Raw genomic sequence first — 15,690 nt, forward strand, 5'->3', positions numbered from 1 at the left:
ATACCACTTCATTTCTCAGTAACCCTCTGTCTGCATATCAGATGTTCACTTTGCCCGAAATATGTCAAAATTTATGCAGCTGTACAAAAATATTGAAACTGCTGTATACGAGGGAGGTGCAGTAAGTTTCCAGATGTGTAGTGCATAGGTAGAGTAGACACAATCTGACTGTCTGGTTGTTAACTGTAATATCTGACTAATGTTCTTGTGAAATGTAAAGGCACAGAACAGTACTGTACATAAACAGCACTGTACACCGAAGAAGTCAGCATGTTCACTTCCTTCACAAACTCATTATGGAGCACCATGATCTACTATGACTACAAGAGTAGTTTAGCAGGAGAGTACCGACCAACTGCAAGCTGCTTTTGGGAAGGAAGCACCGTCCTAAACCCACTGTGTTTGGGTGGTTTGCAGAAATTTGGCGTGGGAGATGGTCCCTTTAAGATAAGGAGCACTGCAGCCGGCCGGTGTCTGCCATAATGAGGACAACATTGCTGCTGTGCGTGACATAGTTGAGGTAGATGACAGGATGACCATGGCCCAGTTAGAAAAAGAGATAGACATCTCATCAGGATCCATCCACTTGATACTCCGTGAATAGCTTAGCGCAGCTGTGCAGCTGACTGGTATGCCAACTAATGATTGCCACAAGTGCTGGAAGCCATTTTTAGGTGCTGTCCAAGAACTTGCGCTTGTGGTGCTCTTCTCCATCACCATAATGCACCTGCCTACAATTCAAGGAAAGTGGTTGATTTTCAGGCCCATGAATGCATCCAGGAGCTTGACCGGGCCCCTTGAAACATCTTTGTATTCCCACAAATCAAGCACAAGATGTATAGGATTTATTTTGAGTCGCAGTGGAGACCTTCATCCAGCATGTAGAAGACATACTTGCTTCAGACTGGTTCAGCTGCTTCAGCAAGTGGCTTGAGCCCATACAACTTTGCATAGACACCTCTGGAAAAACTTTGAAAAAATGTAATGTTCACTTTGATGGTAAATATAATACTTTTTTGTGCATCCAGGAAAATGATTGCACACCCCTCGTATGTAGCATATATTTAGTTTGTACAGTAAGTTACATTATCTGTCCAGATAACTGTATAAGGGAAGGGTTCACTGCAACATACTGCTCTGCATATTTTTGTGTTCTTGTTCTGACATGTCACAAGCAGTTTGGATCTTGCCTTTTTCATGTTACTGTATAAAAGGGCAATGCTCAACCCATCCCATCCCAAGCTCACTACATTTGTGTACCTACTCCTACCATGCACACTCATGTAGCATGAAGCTAAACATCACATTGTTCTGTTTGTTATATCAATGCTTTGGTTTGAAAAACTCATTAGTAGACACCTATCAATTGATACAAAAATCTAATCATAATAATAATAATAATAATAACAACAAAAACAACAACAACAAATAATAATAATAATAATAATAATAATAATAGTAATAATAATACATAATAAATGTTTACAATTATCTCAGGTATTGAGCTAGGTACGCATGTTTCCCTAATGACATAAAAACAAAACTATGTACTATTTTTTTTCCATTTTGTGTGCCAATATTTTTTAAATTGTCTATACTTATATATTCATCCTTTGCTTTTGTGGTTTAAACAAATATGGCCTAAAAACAGTGCATACTGTTAATCTATGGTGAGCATTATTTTCATAATTAATTATCAATTCTTTCACATCTTTTTAACCCATAGGCCAGTGTTCATGACATAGTATTGATGTCATTTGTGATGCTAACCGTTTCTGTGAACCCAGCTATTCCTGCTTCTCTTACGCTGGCTCTTCTCTATGCTCAGACGAGGCTGAAGAAACTGGGCATTTTCTGCATCAGTCCTCAAAGGATAAATGTAGCCGGGCAACTAAATCTCATATGTTTTGATAAAGTAAGTTTAATCTTATTGTGTGATTTAACACATTCCATAGACAATTTCCATCAGCTTGGACATGCCCTGCTGAGTCTTTCATTGAGCACATTCCTTAAGTTTTTGTGGACTTGTTATTTCCATTTGTAAATACTTTTATATAATTGGGCAGATATGTTTTTATTGGGGCTTTGTATGTAGAATGCCTCTTGACTGTGTCTACAGTACAGGATTTAGCACATGTATGTGATAAACAAAGATAACTATATAGGCAATTATGCCAGATGATGATAAAGGCCTAGCCTAGCCCAAGGAGAAAATCCAGAAAATAAAATTCTGCATGTAGTAAATGATGCAGAAATACATGAACCAGGCATAATGTGTAGATTTAGAGTCGCACGCTGTTGTGATAGTTTTAGTCAAGTCTGCAACTTTATACTTATGCGAGTATCAGTCCTTCTACTGGTGTACATGTGTACATCTGAATGTAAGAACTGGGATGCCGGTGGTATGCGGTCATAATTACAGCAGTCGGGATCCAGACGGCCCTAATCCCGTCACATCCCAGAGGTAAGTACCGGAGTTAAGGTTAGTGTTAGGCACTAGAGGGAGGGTCCATATGCAGCAATACTATTGTGTGCATCTTTAGATGCTACCATTGAACACTTCATTGAAACTTGCACCAGCCTCATGCTAGCTGCAGATTCTCCATTAGAGAATGGCCTCCAGTGTGCGTGATTAAGCAACTGAGTTATGCGACATGCCTGCGACACTCCCATAGTAAGACAGTGCATCTCTGTATGTCTGAATAGCCACCTCCCAGGGATGCCCAATACAAATACTCATCAAGTGCTACTATGGGATGCAATCAATTTGCCAGCTGTCGGGATCCTTGCGGTCAGGGTACTGCTGTTGGGATCTTGACAGCTGGCATCCTGCCCTCCGGTAAATAGTATGTAACCTGCTACTACAACTCTGTGCGTACACACCGTAGGATGCATGCTAGAAAAGTAGACACATGCACAGGTGAAAAACATCAACCATTTGCACGAATATCGGCACAGCATGCAACTCAGAATCAGACCCTAAATGTTAAAGGATTCATTATTTCTGCAGCAGCGGTGACACATGAATGTACATGAGCCAGTTACATGACAGTAATATCTACTCATGATCGCTTCTTCTGCCAGTTATAACATTCTTTGGTGTAGATTGTAAGATTACATACAATATCAGTAGCAGTTTAGTAGATCTAGGTCTCTATTAATTTGTGATGATAGTACAGTATAACTTTTCTACTACTGCTTATGTCAGCTACGGAAAATCTCTCCAACAATACCGTAGCTGTAAGAAGACACTTACAGTATTTCACCTCTGAGTTATCCTTGTCCCTCTGCATATGCGCAAATTGCTCCAATAAGAAATAATTTTTCAGGGGTATGTATGGTCCTTCAGTCACATGAGCATATGGGATAATTTTACTTTTGGTTTCAGACCCAGCCGCACAACTGCACACATTTGTTTTAAGAACAATATTAGCTTTATACATGTGCCTTAGGGCTTTTCTTCCTATGATAAACAGACTGACTTGTCTTATGCTGAGTACACACCCGGCTGACTTCACCAACTGCCGGATCTGCTGACACATCAGCCAGTTTGGTAAGCATAAACACTTACCAATCCGCAGCTTGATATGTCAGTCCAGACACAACAATTTGGCGGCCAGCCGTGATGTCACTGTCGGTGGTTCCTGTTGCCGGAATATGGGACGGTCATAGTCACAGTCAGACATGCCGATATACAGGATCTTCAAGATATATCACATTGTCTGAGATGCAGGACCGACCTAATAAGTCTGTGATCGACATCGTTCACAAACATTTCGGGTGTACACACCAGCTGATCGACTACGGATATATTATTCATCACTTGTACAAATTATATACACTGCTCAAAAAAATAAAGGGAACACTAACACATCCTATATCTGAATGAATGAAATATTCTTATTAAATACTTTGTTCTTTACATAGTTGAATGTGCTGACAACAAAATCACACAAAAATGATCAATGGAAATCAAATTTATTAACCCATGGAGGTCTGGATTTGGAGTCACACTCTAAATTAAAGTGGAAAAACACACTACCATATTTTTATCTCAATCCTTATTTGATCCTTATTTCTGTGTAATGATATCCTTATGTCTATCCCATGCATGTTCAAATTGTTTTACTGTCTTAGCCTCTACCACATCTGATGGGAGGCTATTCCACTTGTCTACTACCCTTTCTGTGAAGTAATTTTTCCTCAAATTTCCCCTAAACCCACCTCCCTCCAGTCTCAGTGCATGTCCTCTTGTCCTACTGCTTCTCTTCATTTGAAGGATGTTTCCCTCCTGTACCTTGATAAAACCCTTGATATATTTGAACATTTCTATCATGTCCACCCTTTCCCTTCTCTGCTCCAAACTATACGTATTGAGATTTTGTAGTCTTTCTGAGTATGTTTTGTGATGTAGGCCATTCACCATTTTAGTTGCCCTTCTTTGTACAATCTCTAATGTATTAATATCCTTTTGAAGATATGGCCTTCAGAATTGAGCACAGTATTCTAGATGAGGCCATACCAATGACCTATACAGTGGAATTATTACTTCTTTCTTTCTGCTGCTGATTCCTCTCCCAGTGCAGCCAAGCATCTGACTAGCCTTGCTCATTGCTTTGTTACATTGCTTACCTGCCTTTAAGTCACCTGAAATAGTGACTCCTAGATCCCTTTCCTCCTCAGTAGTTTCCAGTATAGTGCCATTAATACTTTATTTAGCCTTAGGATTTTTGAGACCCAAGTGCATGATTTAGCATTTTTTGGCATTAAACTGTAATTGCCACCCTCTTGACCATTCCACTAATCTACCTAGATCCTCAATCATTTGTTTTACCCGTCCTGGTGTGTCTACCCTGTTGCATATCTTTGTGTCATCTGCAAAGAGGCATACTTTCCCTTTAATGCCATTTGCAATGTCACCAATAAAGATATTAAAAAGCACTGGTCCAAGTACAGATCCCTCGGATACTCCACTGGCAACATTTCCCTCCAGTGAATGTACTCCATTTACCACAACACTCTATTTTCTATCCTGCAACCAAGATCTTATCCATTCAATAACCTTAGTATCCAATCCCAAGATTTCAAGATTATTTAGCAGTCTGTGATGTGGAACAGAAGGGCTAATTCAGACTGGATCGCTGCAGCGGCAGCTAATGTAGTCTAAATTCTTTTGTGGAGTGCGCCCGCTGAGCGAGTGCCCGGGAGCCCAGTGAGATGATAAAAGCATCTCAGGGCTGCGATTGCCTCTGCCTGATTGACAGACAGAGGCTGTCACGGGGAGGTAGGGGGCGTGCCAACGGCGGTAGAACGCCTTTGGAGGGGCGCAGTCTGGACAACGCAGGCGTGTCTGGACCATTGCGGGGGCGGGCCGTGGCGACTGCGTGATGTCACATGCAGCTGCTACAACCCAGGATGCGATGAGTAGCGGCCTGCCAGAGTGCAGGAGCTGCACTGACAGGAAGCTACTCAGCGGGTGCAAAAGCATCACCGCTGTGCAATGCTTTTGCACCCTTGTCGGGGGAGGGGGGGCAGGGCCAGACATGCAGGGTGGACTGGACATCTGGCCCCACAGATTTGTCCACTGTGAGGATACGGGGTTCTTCTAATCACTCAGACCCAGAGCCGATGAAACCAAAGTGATGGTTTATTTCTCACAGCACACAGTAGTAGATAATTCACAGGAAACAGAAGTAAATATAGCCCAGAAACAGTATACAGGTAGCAGTCCAGATAGTAAGTCCCAGTAGAGGATTTAGGTCCACTGCAATTCCACGCAGAAGTTCCAGATAAACAGGTCCATACAGCAGAACTATCACTGAGTCCACACAGCAGTGATAGCAGATTAGTCCATACAGTAGTAAGTACATATAAGTCCACACAGCACTGTTGATGCGTTCCACAAGGTACCCTGGCAGAGAATCACCCCTTAGCCAGAGTCCTGCAACTAACATGGAGAGCTGACCTGCGCAACCTCTTTTAAAACCTTCCAAATGCCCATCATGCTGCGCTCACCTGGGGAGGAGATGCAGGTTCCTGATTGGTGGTATCCCACCTCAGGTATTTCCCTACTCCCTCCCACAGCTGGCCTTCTCCTGCTGACCACATGCTGGGTCAGGCTCCGCGTTGTCTGTGAGAGACCAGGATGGAAAAGAGGACAGTAAACAGAAGGAACAATGACAGGGAAATTGGTTTAAGTCCTGATTGTCCCCTGTGAAGGGGCATCTTCAGAGAGACATTACCTGGATCTCAAATCTGTTTCCTGTGTGACCATATAAGGATCACAGGATTATCCATGATACTTGTAACCTCATACACAGACTGGCATTCTCCTACAATAACATAACATGACAGCACACCTGTATTTACCTGGGTAAGATTATAGTTCAGAATATATTGGCTAATGGATGAACACACACATGGGGTAATAGTGATCCAAGCCAGAGAGACACGGGAACAGAAGGAATAAAAAGTACATTAAACGCTATAAAGATTGAAACACCACAAATACAGTATTAGCCTCTGCCTATATCCCCACATCCACTTTCAGCTTTGAGAGTTATGTTGGGACCTTCTCCCCTGTAACTGTACTTGTTTCATTTTCCTGAATATCCCTGAAACTGTGGCCCCTTCCCCTCTCTTTCAGTAGTGACTACTGAGCAAAAATAATTATTATGGTGATCTGCTATTACATTGTCTCCCTCAACAAAACTCCTAGTCTCTGTCTTTAGTTTTATTATTCCACCTTTTGTTTTTCCTCTTTTGCTTATATACCTAAAAAAAAAGTTGTGCCTCCTTTACCCACTGACTTGGCCATTTTCTCCTCAGCTTGTGCATTTGCACATCTGATTACCTTCTTAGTCTCCTTCTTTCTAACAAGATATATCTCTTTGTCTTCATTATTTTGTGTCTGCTTATATTTCCTAAAAGCCATCTTTTTTGCTTTCATAATATTTGCTACTTCTTTTGTAAACCACACTGGCTTCCTTTTCCTTGTGTTTTTCCTAACACTTTTGATACAAAGGTCTGTTGACTTTATTATTGCACTTTTTAATGTTTCCCACCTCCCCTACACTGCTTCCAAGTTCCTCCACTCTGCCAAAGACTTGTTTACACATTTCCCATTCCTACAAAATCAGCCTTTCTAAAATCTAACACCTTTGTTTTTGTATGGGATGAGTCAGTCTCTGTATTTATGCTGAACCATACTGCTTGATCATCACTGGATCCCAGGTTTTCACCCACTTTTACGTCCGATATTCTGTATTCACTTGTATTATTCTGTATCCATTTGTAAGTATTAAGTCTAATATTGCATCTTTCAGAGTGGGCTCCCTCACCAATTGTTAGAGGGATGCTGCCTGAAGGGAACTTAAAATGTCCCTACTTCTAGTGGAACTAGCAACAGACACCTCCCAGTTTACCAGGAAGATTAAAGTCTCTCCAATGCCATTTTAGTTATGTCCTGCAAATGGTTCTTGTCCAGTTCTGACCTGGTGGCCTGTATATCATGCCAATACGAAAAATCGACTTCTCCCCTGTTTCTATGGTCACCCAAAGAGCCTCAGTTTTTTCTTTAATACTTTGTAATAAGGTAGTGTTTATTATTATTTTTTTTTACATACATTGCTCCCCCTCCTCTGATTTTTTTCCCATTCTATCCTTCCTAAATAAAGTTTATCACAGTATAGCTATGTCCCAGTCATGATTTTCATTGCACCATGACTCTGTAATTGCCACAATATCTAGATCACTCCTTGTCGTTATTGCAATTAGTTCTGGGATTTTATTTCCTAAGCTCCTAGCATTTGCACACATAGCTTTTAGAGTTTTGTTTGTGCTTTTCCTGTTCCTAGCTACAGTATTTTCTTCTCTCTGCCTATGTTTATTTGGTTTTGATTTGAATTATCTTCTGTTGCTGTTGATATGCTTCCTGTTCCCTCTGCTTGCAGAAACCATACCTCTGGGCTTGGGGAACATATTTCTTTATTCCTATTTGGTTCACTGCCTCCCTCTGTTAGTTTAAATAGTTTTTGATGAAGCATCCAAACTGTTCAGTTAGTATTCTCATTCCCCTTGAAGATGGGTGCAGGCCATCACTTTTGTATAAGCTCCTATCTTGCCAGATGGTGTGACTATGGCCTATAATCTCTCCTCATTGCACCATGTTCTTAGCCAAACATTGATGTTTCTGATGCAATGAGTTCTGTCTTCCCCTCTGTGTACTGGCAATGCTTCCGAAAAAAAGTTACAGTGGTTGCCACCTGCTTCAGAGCAGTCCCTAACTTCCTAAATTAGGCTGACCATATTATCCCTTTAACCTGGGACACTCATGAATTACACAGGTTCTGTGGCTGGCTGACTAAAAGCCTGCATTTCACCTGGTTTTGAGCATCCACACAACCTGTGTAATTCATGAGTGTCTCAGGTTAAAGAGATAACATGGTCAGCCTACCTAAATTAGGGGCAGATGTATTAACCTGGAGAAGGCATAACGAAGTGATAAACCAGTGATAACTGCAAGGTGATAAACGCACCAGCATATCAGCTCCAATATGTAAATCAACAGTTAGGAGCTCATTGGCTGTTGCGTTTATCACCTTGCACTTATCACTGGTTTATCACTTCCTTATGCTGTCTCCAGTCTTAATACATCTGCCCCTAAATTAACCTTTTATGGCCATGAGTTCAGCATTAGCCAGGTCATTTGTCCCTAGGTGGACAATGACATCCACTTCTCCATTTTTTCTTGCTGCCTTCAGATATCTTAGCATGTGCTCTTTATCCCTTGGAGCTGTTTCCTTATTTGTTTCTCTACTTTATTTGCATTTCCCAGATGTATTCCTCTAATAATGGAATCTCCCAAGAGAAGTGCAGTCCTTTTTGGAAATGCAATTTTCCTGTTCCTTTACCTGTTCCTATAGTTAGTAGAAGTCCCCATATCCTCCTGTTCTGTAGTGCCTCTATTAGTTGTATCTTCCAGCCCTGCAAGAGCAGCATATGAGTTTTGCAGTGTCACAGTTTGTGGGAGGTATCTGTGTCCCTCTGGAAATCTCTGCCTTGGAGAGCCCACAGTAGTCCAGGCTGAATGTTGGTCTGGTGGATCTCTGAAGCAGTGGAGGCCTCAAGGACACAGACATCCTACAAATCTTAGCATGCAGTTTAGCTATCTCCTTCTTCAGGAGAGAAAATCCCTCACAGATTGGACAGCAGCTGAGTCTCCATAATGCCTCTTGCAAAACAAATGCAGTACATCCATTGCACTGCACTAGCCCAAACATTGTATCATATGTTAATGGAATTGCCAAAGGTTTGTGTTCCTGTTTCTGTATTATGAAACTCACCTTTTTCTGTATTCTAACTTACCTGCTGTTGTTTCAAACTCACAATTCACTTAAAAAGCCAAGCTATCACTTTAGAATGCAAGCTTCTCACAATGAGCAACTGTACGAATAGTAATAGTGGGCATATGGTAAAAGTCTACACTACACTGTAATACATACAATGGAGTATCAACTTTAGTGAAATAAAATGTATCTTTTATATTTACCTAGACAGGCACTTTGACAGAAGACATCTTAGATTTATATGGCATTCTTCCTTGTGATAACAGTCGGTAAGTTACAAGTAATTAATCAATAGGAAAATATGTAACAGATGATCCCACAATCCTTATTCTTTTTGTTATTGTTATTATTAATTGTCAATTTTCTGGTATGGTGACACGGTATCTAGTCTCTAGGTTGACCACACTTAGGTCGACACTGTCTAGGTCAACCACTATTGGTCGATAGTAAGTAGATTGATATGGTTTCTAGGTCGACAGGGACTCTAGGTCGACATGTTCTAGGTTGACATGACAAAAGGTCGACATGAGTTTTATCAAATTTTTTTCATTTTTTTACCTTTCCCATATTTTACGATCCACGTGGACTACAAATGGGAACCTTGCCCAAGGCATGGTGAGCAAAGCGAGCCATGCGAGGGGACACGGTGCACTAATTGGGGATCCCGGTCACTGTACGGAGAAAACAACACCAAAAAAAGTGCAAAAATCTCATATCGACTTAGTACATGTCGACCTAGAGTCCCTGTAGAACTATAAACTATGTTGACCTACTTATTGTTGATTAATAGTGGTCGACCTAGACATTGTGTATTCGACCTTGCATACCACCAGGGCCGCCATCAGGGGGGGTCTGCGGGTACTCGAGTCCTGGGCCCGGCCAGTGAGGGGGCCCGCGGACTGCCACCCCCCACTCACACCCCCTCCTCACACCCACGGGCACTGGAAACAGCAGAGTGCACCAACAGAGGGAACATGAGAAACTATGCACAAAAAAGAGAAGTAAGCAATAAAAACATGAAAGAGTACTTTCATCTGTTGGTGCACTCCGCTGTTTCCGGTGTTCGTGAAATGCAGACTACAGGTTGCCATGGTGATGTGGCTGCGCTTGGGGAGCGCAAGCCGAAGTTGTCATGGTGAGTCCTGCTGTGCGCTTTGGACGTCATCGGGATGCGGCTGACAGGCGGAGACCTGTGAAGGATTTGCACACATGCTTCTAAAGATTTATGGAGAGTAAGATTGAGAACCTTCTTTCTCTGTATTTTAGCCTTGATCGTTATTTCTCTACTCAAGTCCCTGAGTGCTGTGAGTGTGGACGTATCTGACAATATATATATATATATATATATACACAAATAGCAATGGAGGCGGCACTCTCTGGACTTGTGACAACAAAAGGACACTGTACCACAACGTACAGTATTAACGTTTCGGATAATTTAATCCTTCATCAGAGTGCTCTGATAAAGGATTAAATTATCTGAAACGTTAGTACTGTACGTGGTGGTACAGTGTCCATTTGTTGTCACAAGTCCAAAGAGTGCCGCCTCCATTGCTATTTGTATCAGAATCCGTTGAGGAGGGCACTGTGGCTGTTGCTGTTTGTCTTTTTGAGTGCCGGGAATTGCTGCAATATATATATATATATATATATATATATATATATATATATATATATATATATATATATATATATATATAAAATTGGAGTGCCGGCAGACCTGGAAATATATATATATATATATATATATATATATATATATATATATATATATATATATATATATATATATATATATATATATATACACATATATATATATATATATATATATATATACACATATATATATATATATATATATATATATATATATATACACATATATATATATATATATATATATATATATATACACATATATATATATATATATATATATATATATGTATATATAACAATGTAAAGGTAAGGTAAAACGGACAATACAGCGGACGGAGGAGAGAGATGGGGGGGCCTGCCTATTTTGTCAGTCTCGGGCCCCACAATTTCTGGTTGCAGCCCTGCATACCACACCCGTTGACACAAGGGTTTTGCAGCACAGTACATATGATAGAACATACAGTGACATTACAAAACACGAGAGATCATAAAGGACATTTAATAGACAAGTTTATGAAGTTAAATATATACATAATTACAATATGCATATTAAACAATTATATACAGTATAGACCACAAAAGGAACCCACAGAGAGATTACATTCTACAGGAGCTATGGTTGGAGACATAGGACTTAATCCAATTAGGTGTGAGTCTGCTAATGCGAGTTTGTTTCATGAAACTCGCAGACTTCGCACAAATGCGCATACCGAAGAAAAACGAGCTCTAAGTAGAAATGCCAATTCATGGAAGCCAAGAATGTGCACATTTTCTACAAAATATGACCTGGGAGAGGTGCATGAAAAACTGGGAAGACCTTCCTGGACTCCAAAAAATGTGACAACTTTGTTACAAGAATCATACAGCAGGATGTTACTGGGCACAAGGAAAGTATTGGTTGCTCTTAAAAGGTGTCATATGGCAGATTTGTGCAATTTTTTTCTAAGTAATAAAATTATAAAATTAAATTATTTTTCGTTGAAATCTATAATTACATTTAAGATGCATACACATAAGGAAAAGTTGATTTTGGTGTAATTTGAGGCTATTTTTTTAACCCACAATAATGACATGTAATTATTGGCCCAATTAAGCTAATTAGAGCCTTCCAAATGGCTAATTAGTCATTAGGGGAGATGGCCAAGGGGCAGGGGTATATCTAGGCTTCTGAGCGCCCCTGTCAAAGTAAGGGACTGACTCCCCCATATTTTCATCGTGCACCAAAAAAGGTGCATGGTAGCATGCGGAAGAGGCATGGCCACACCATAGTACCCCCAATTCAAAATATCCTTATACCCTACACTACACTACATCACCGGCCCCTCTATACACTATACTCATTGGCATTACTATAATAGATGCAATGTGTGCATCCATGTCCAGAGGGGGCCCACACTGCACACATTGCACCAATGTTTTGTTACTCCATTCCGATGTCCCTTGTCGGAGCTCCAGCCGCAGTAAAAAAAATGGCCACCGCACATGTGCAATAGGAATTTAATGGATCCTCCATTAAGTAGCGCATACATGGAGGGGAGAGGGATATTCTGAGTACACAGAAACCCCTTCTTCCCCGACAGACAGGAGAGAGCAGACATGATATTACAAAGTTCCGCCCCCTCACAGCAAATTGCCACGATTCCCGGTTCAGTGGGGAGGGGGCAGAGCGAATATGACTAAATTCCATTAGAATTATGTCATTTAAGCCCCGCCCACTCCTTTTGTACCCATTAATCGCGTCATTTTGCCGTGAGGGGGCGGTCCTTAATGTTGAGCCCTCTATCTTCCCTAAGTATCTACAATACACTGCTACTAGATGAGACTCCAGAATGTGCATGTGTTTGTGTGTACAGTATGTGTTTATATGTATGTGTGTGCGTATGTATATATATATATATATATATATATATATATATATACAGATTGAGCCATGATAATCATGGCTCCATCTGTGCCTGGGCCTGCCTACCACCATGTCCGTGACGTGCACGTGCCCCATTCACTTGAACGAGAGCATCTCTGTGCGCTCCCAGCGTGACTAGGCAGACGGATCACCTAGTCACACCGCTGCTTTGCGTTCCGCTGCTTTGCGATGGAGCCACCTCAGATGAGCTCGGCTCCATCTGTATATATATATATATATATATATATATATATATATATATATATATATATATACGTAGTAGTGTCCACACTCACTGCTGCCATATAAACTTTAGGCGGTGCTCCATAAAGGCTAATCAGCCAATCAATATACAAGGAAAGGGGTATAGGCACTCACCACAATACTCATTTTAGGCTTTTTATTGTAACTCACAAGTGCTACATCATACAGGTAACTTCTTGCATAGCTGTCGCTGTCAACATTTCGGTTCCTGCTGGACCTTTGTCAAGACCAACAATACAGGGTTAAGCAGTCATCCTGGAGCCCATATCACAGGTCTCTTTAGTTCTAATTACGCACTGTGTTAGTTTGTGCAAGTGTTGGTATAAAGAATTAAGGTTCTAATAAGGATGTTTGGTGAACTACCAATTACTTCCTGTGGGTGTGTCTGTCTGGGTACTGTGTGTATATAAGGCAACTTGGTACAGACCTGTGATATGGGCTCCAGGATGACTGCTTAACCCTGTATTGTTGGTCTTGACAAAGGTCCAGCAGGGACCGAAACGTTGACAGCGACAGCTATGCAAGATGTCACCTGTATGATGAAACACTTGTGAGTTACAATAAAAAGCCTAAAATGAGTATTGTGGTGAGTGCCTATACGCCTTTCCTTGTGTGTGTGTGTGTGTGTGTGTGTGTGTGTGTGTGTGTGTATATATATATATATATATATATATATATATATATATATATAATATATATATATACATCCAATGAATAAATGCACTCTGCAGACTTACATGTGCAAAAGATCTGTATTAGACCTGGCAAACAGTCTAATGTTTTCAGGGACACAGCCCATTTCTCAGGACCACACCAGTAACACATACACAATAAGAAAACCCCCCTCCTAAATACCCCCAAACAAGATACTTTCCTGCCGCCATGCAGACAATCAGGAGACCCCCTCTCCGCTGGTCAAGTAGCCGCACTTCCGGTTTCATGGACCCGGGTTACCATGGGAACCGCAGCAGTTGCATTTCACAGGGTTTGGCTTCCGCGTTCCACAGGAGTGTCAGTTGCACACAGGTTAGAGAGGTTAATATTATTGACTGCAGAGCAGCAGGGACAGAGGACACCACTACTTTTCTCAACAAATTGTTGGAATTTAAAGAGGTTCCCTCTAATACACTAACAGTATGTGTTATTTAGATGTGTCCAGCTTGTACACATATATACCTCACAATGGAGGTATGATAGCCATGAGGGACTTTTTAAATAGCTTCTTGCATTGTTCTTTATTCAATCCTGACTTGTTCCTTGAGTTATTAGAGTTGACGTTATGTAGGACTTATTTCCTATCTGACAGACAGTTCTATTTACGGCTGCAAGGGTTACATTACTATACCCCCAATCCTCATCACTGCCCATATAATACAAGAATGGACCCCTGAGATACATTACACCTCCCAAATAACATGAATAAATACACAGCCTACCCCAGGTACATAACTGACGCTCTGAGTCTTGCAGTAAGCCCTATGTTCCCTCACATACTAGCTGCAGGCTGGGGGAGAAGGACGAGCCAGGCAGCACAGGAGAGAGAGGGGGCTGGGAGAGGGTTTCTTACACATTGCTGCAGGGTTGGAGAAGGACCAGGCATGCTGACAGCAGAGCAGGAGAGAGGGAAGGTGTGGAACTCTGGAAGGGGATGGGCAGGAGGGGTCCTTACACATCGCTGCATGGGAGGACTAGCCGAGCGGAGTATGAGAGTGGGAGGGGGTGGGGACTTGAGGGAGCAAGGAGGTGGGACCTCGCACAATAGTGGGCAGAAGCTGGCAGATTTTAAGGGGAAGGGGCAGTGGCGAAGAGTGTACACCTCACGGTTTAAACATGAGCACCTGGCAGTGCAGTACAGCCACAGCAGCAGCTCACATTTCTTGAGCAGCACGTGGCCAATGGAAGTAGTGGGGAGAAGATAAATTTGTGAGCGGATAACATAGAAAGGCAGGCACTTCGACTACAGGGAGAAATAGTTCTATCCTGTTGACAGGCTCTCATGCCGGCCAGCACCCATCCCAACCCCACCCTCCTTGGCCAGCGACCCTGGCCAAGGGGTTCTGAAATAAGTCCCTACATTTTACCTTTTAATTACAAATTTTCTCTTCCTTTTCACACCCTCAGGTACACAAATTTCCTCTAAAAAAGCAAATGTGAATTTGGAATTGTATTCAGTTCGTCGTGGGAGCAGCTTGCAGAACCCAACTCACACCTAATTGGGTCGACCCCATAGAGGGGAGCAGAGATGGAAAGGGCAAATACTGTAGATTTAAAAGAAGTAAAATAAATAAATCATAAACTTAATTTTTCTTTATAATGTGTAGTTTGTCATTTTAGTTATATGTAAATAGTTACAATATATTTCTTTGTGTTGTTTTTTAAACATGGACAAGGCTGGAAAGGTCTTTCCACATTCTAATAGTAAATGAATGCTCTTTACTTATTTGAAGGTCAATTAAAATATTGTTCATGGGGGTTCCTGTTTGATACCTAGTCAGTTATATCACATTTCAATAT

The 15,690-nt window shown here is 41.3% G+C and overlaps 1 protein-coding gene across 3 annotated transcripts in view; it reads left to right on the forward strand.

Moving 5' to 3' along the window:
* Positions 1-15,690, forward strand: part of LOC134909504 (probable cation-transporting ATPase 13A4) — a 293,601-nt gene that overhangs the window by 88,938 nt on the left and 188,973 nt on the right. For all 3 annotated transcript variants that reach the window (XM_063916441.1, XM_063916439.1, XM_063916440.1), the window contains 2 exons: positions 1,727-1,915; positions 9,555-9,616. In XM_063916441.1, coding sequence (XP_063772511.1) covers positions 1,727-1,915; positions 9,555-9,616 — 251 coding nt within the window. The remainder of the gene's footprint in view (positions 1-1,726; positions 1,916-9,554; positions 9,617-15,690) is intronic.

The sequence above is a fragment of the Pseudophryne corroboree genome, chromosome 4 (genome assembly GCF_028390025.1).
Source record: "Pseudophryne corroboree isolate aPseCor3 chromosome 4, aPseCor3.hap2, whole genome shotgun sequence".
NCBI lineage: Eukaryota > Metazoa > Chordata > Amphibia > Anura > Myobatrachidae > Pseudophryne > Pseudophryne corroboree.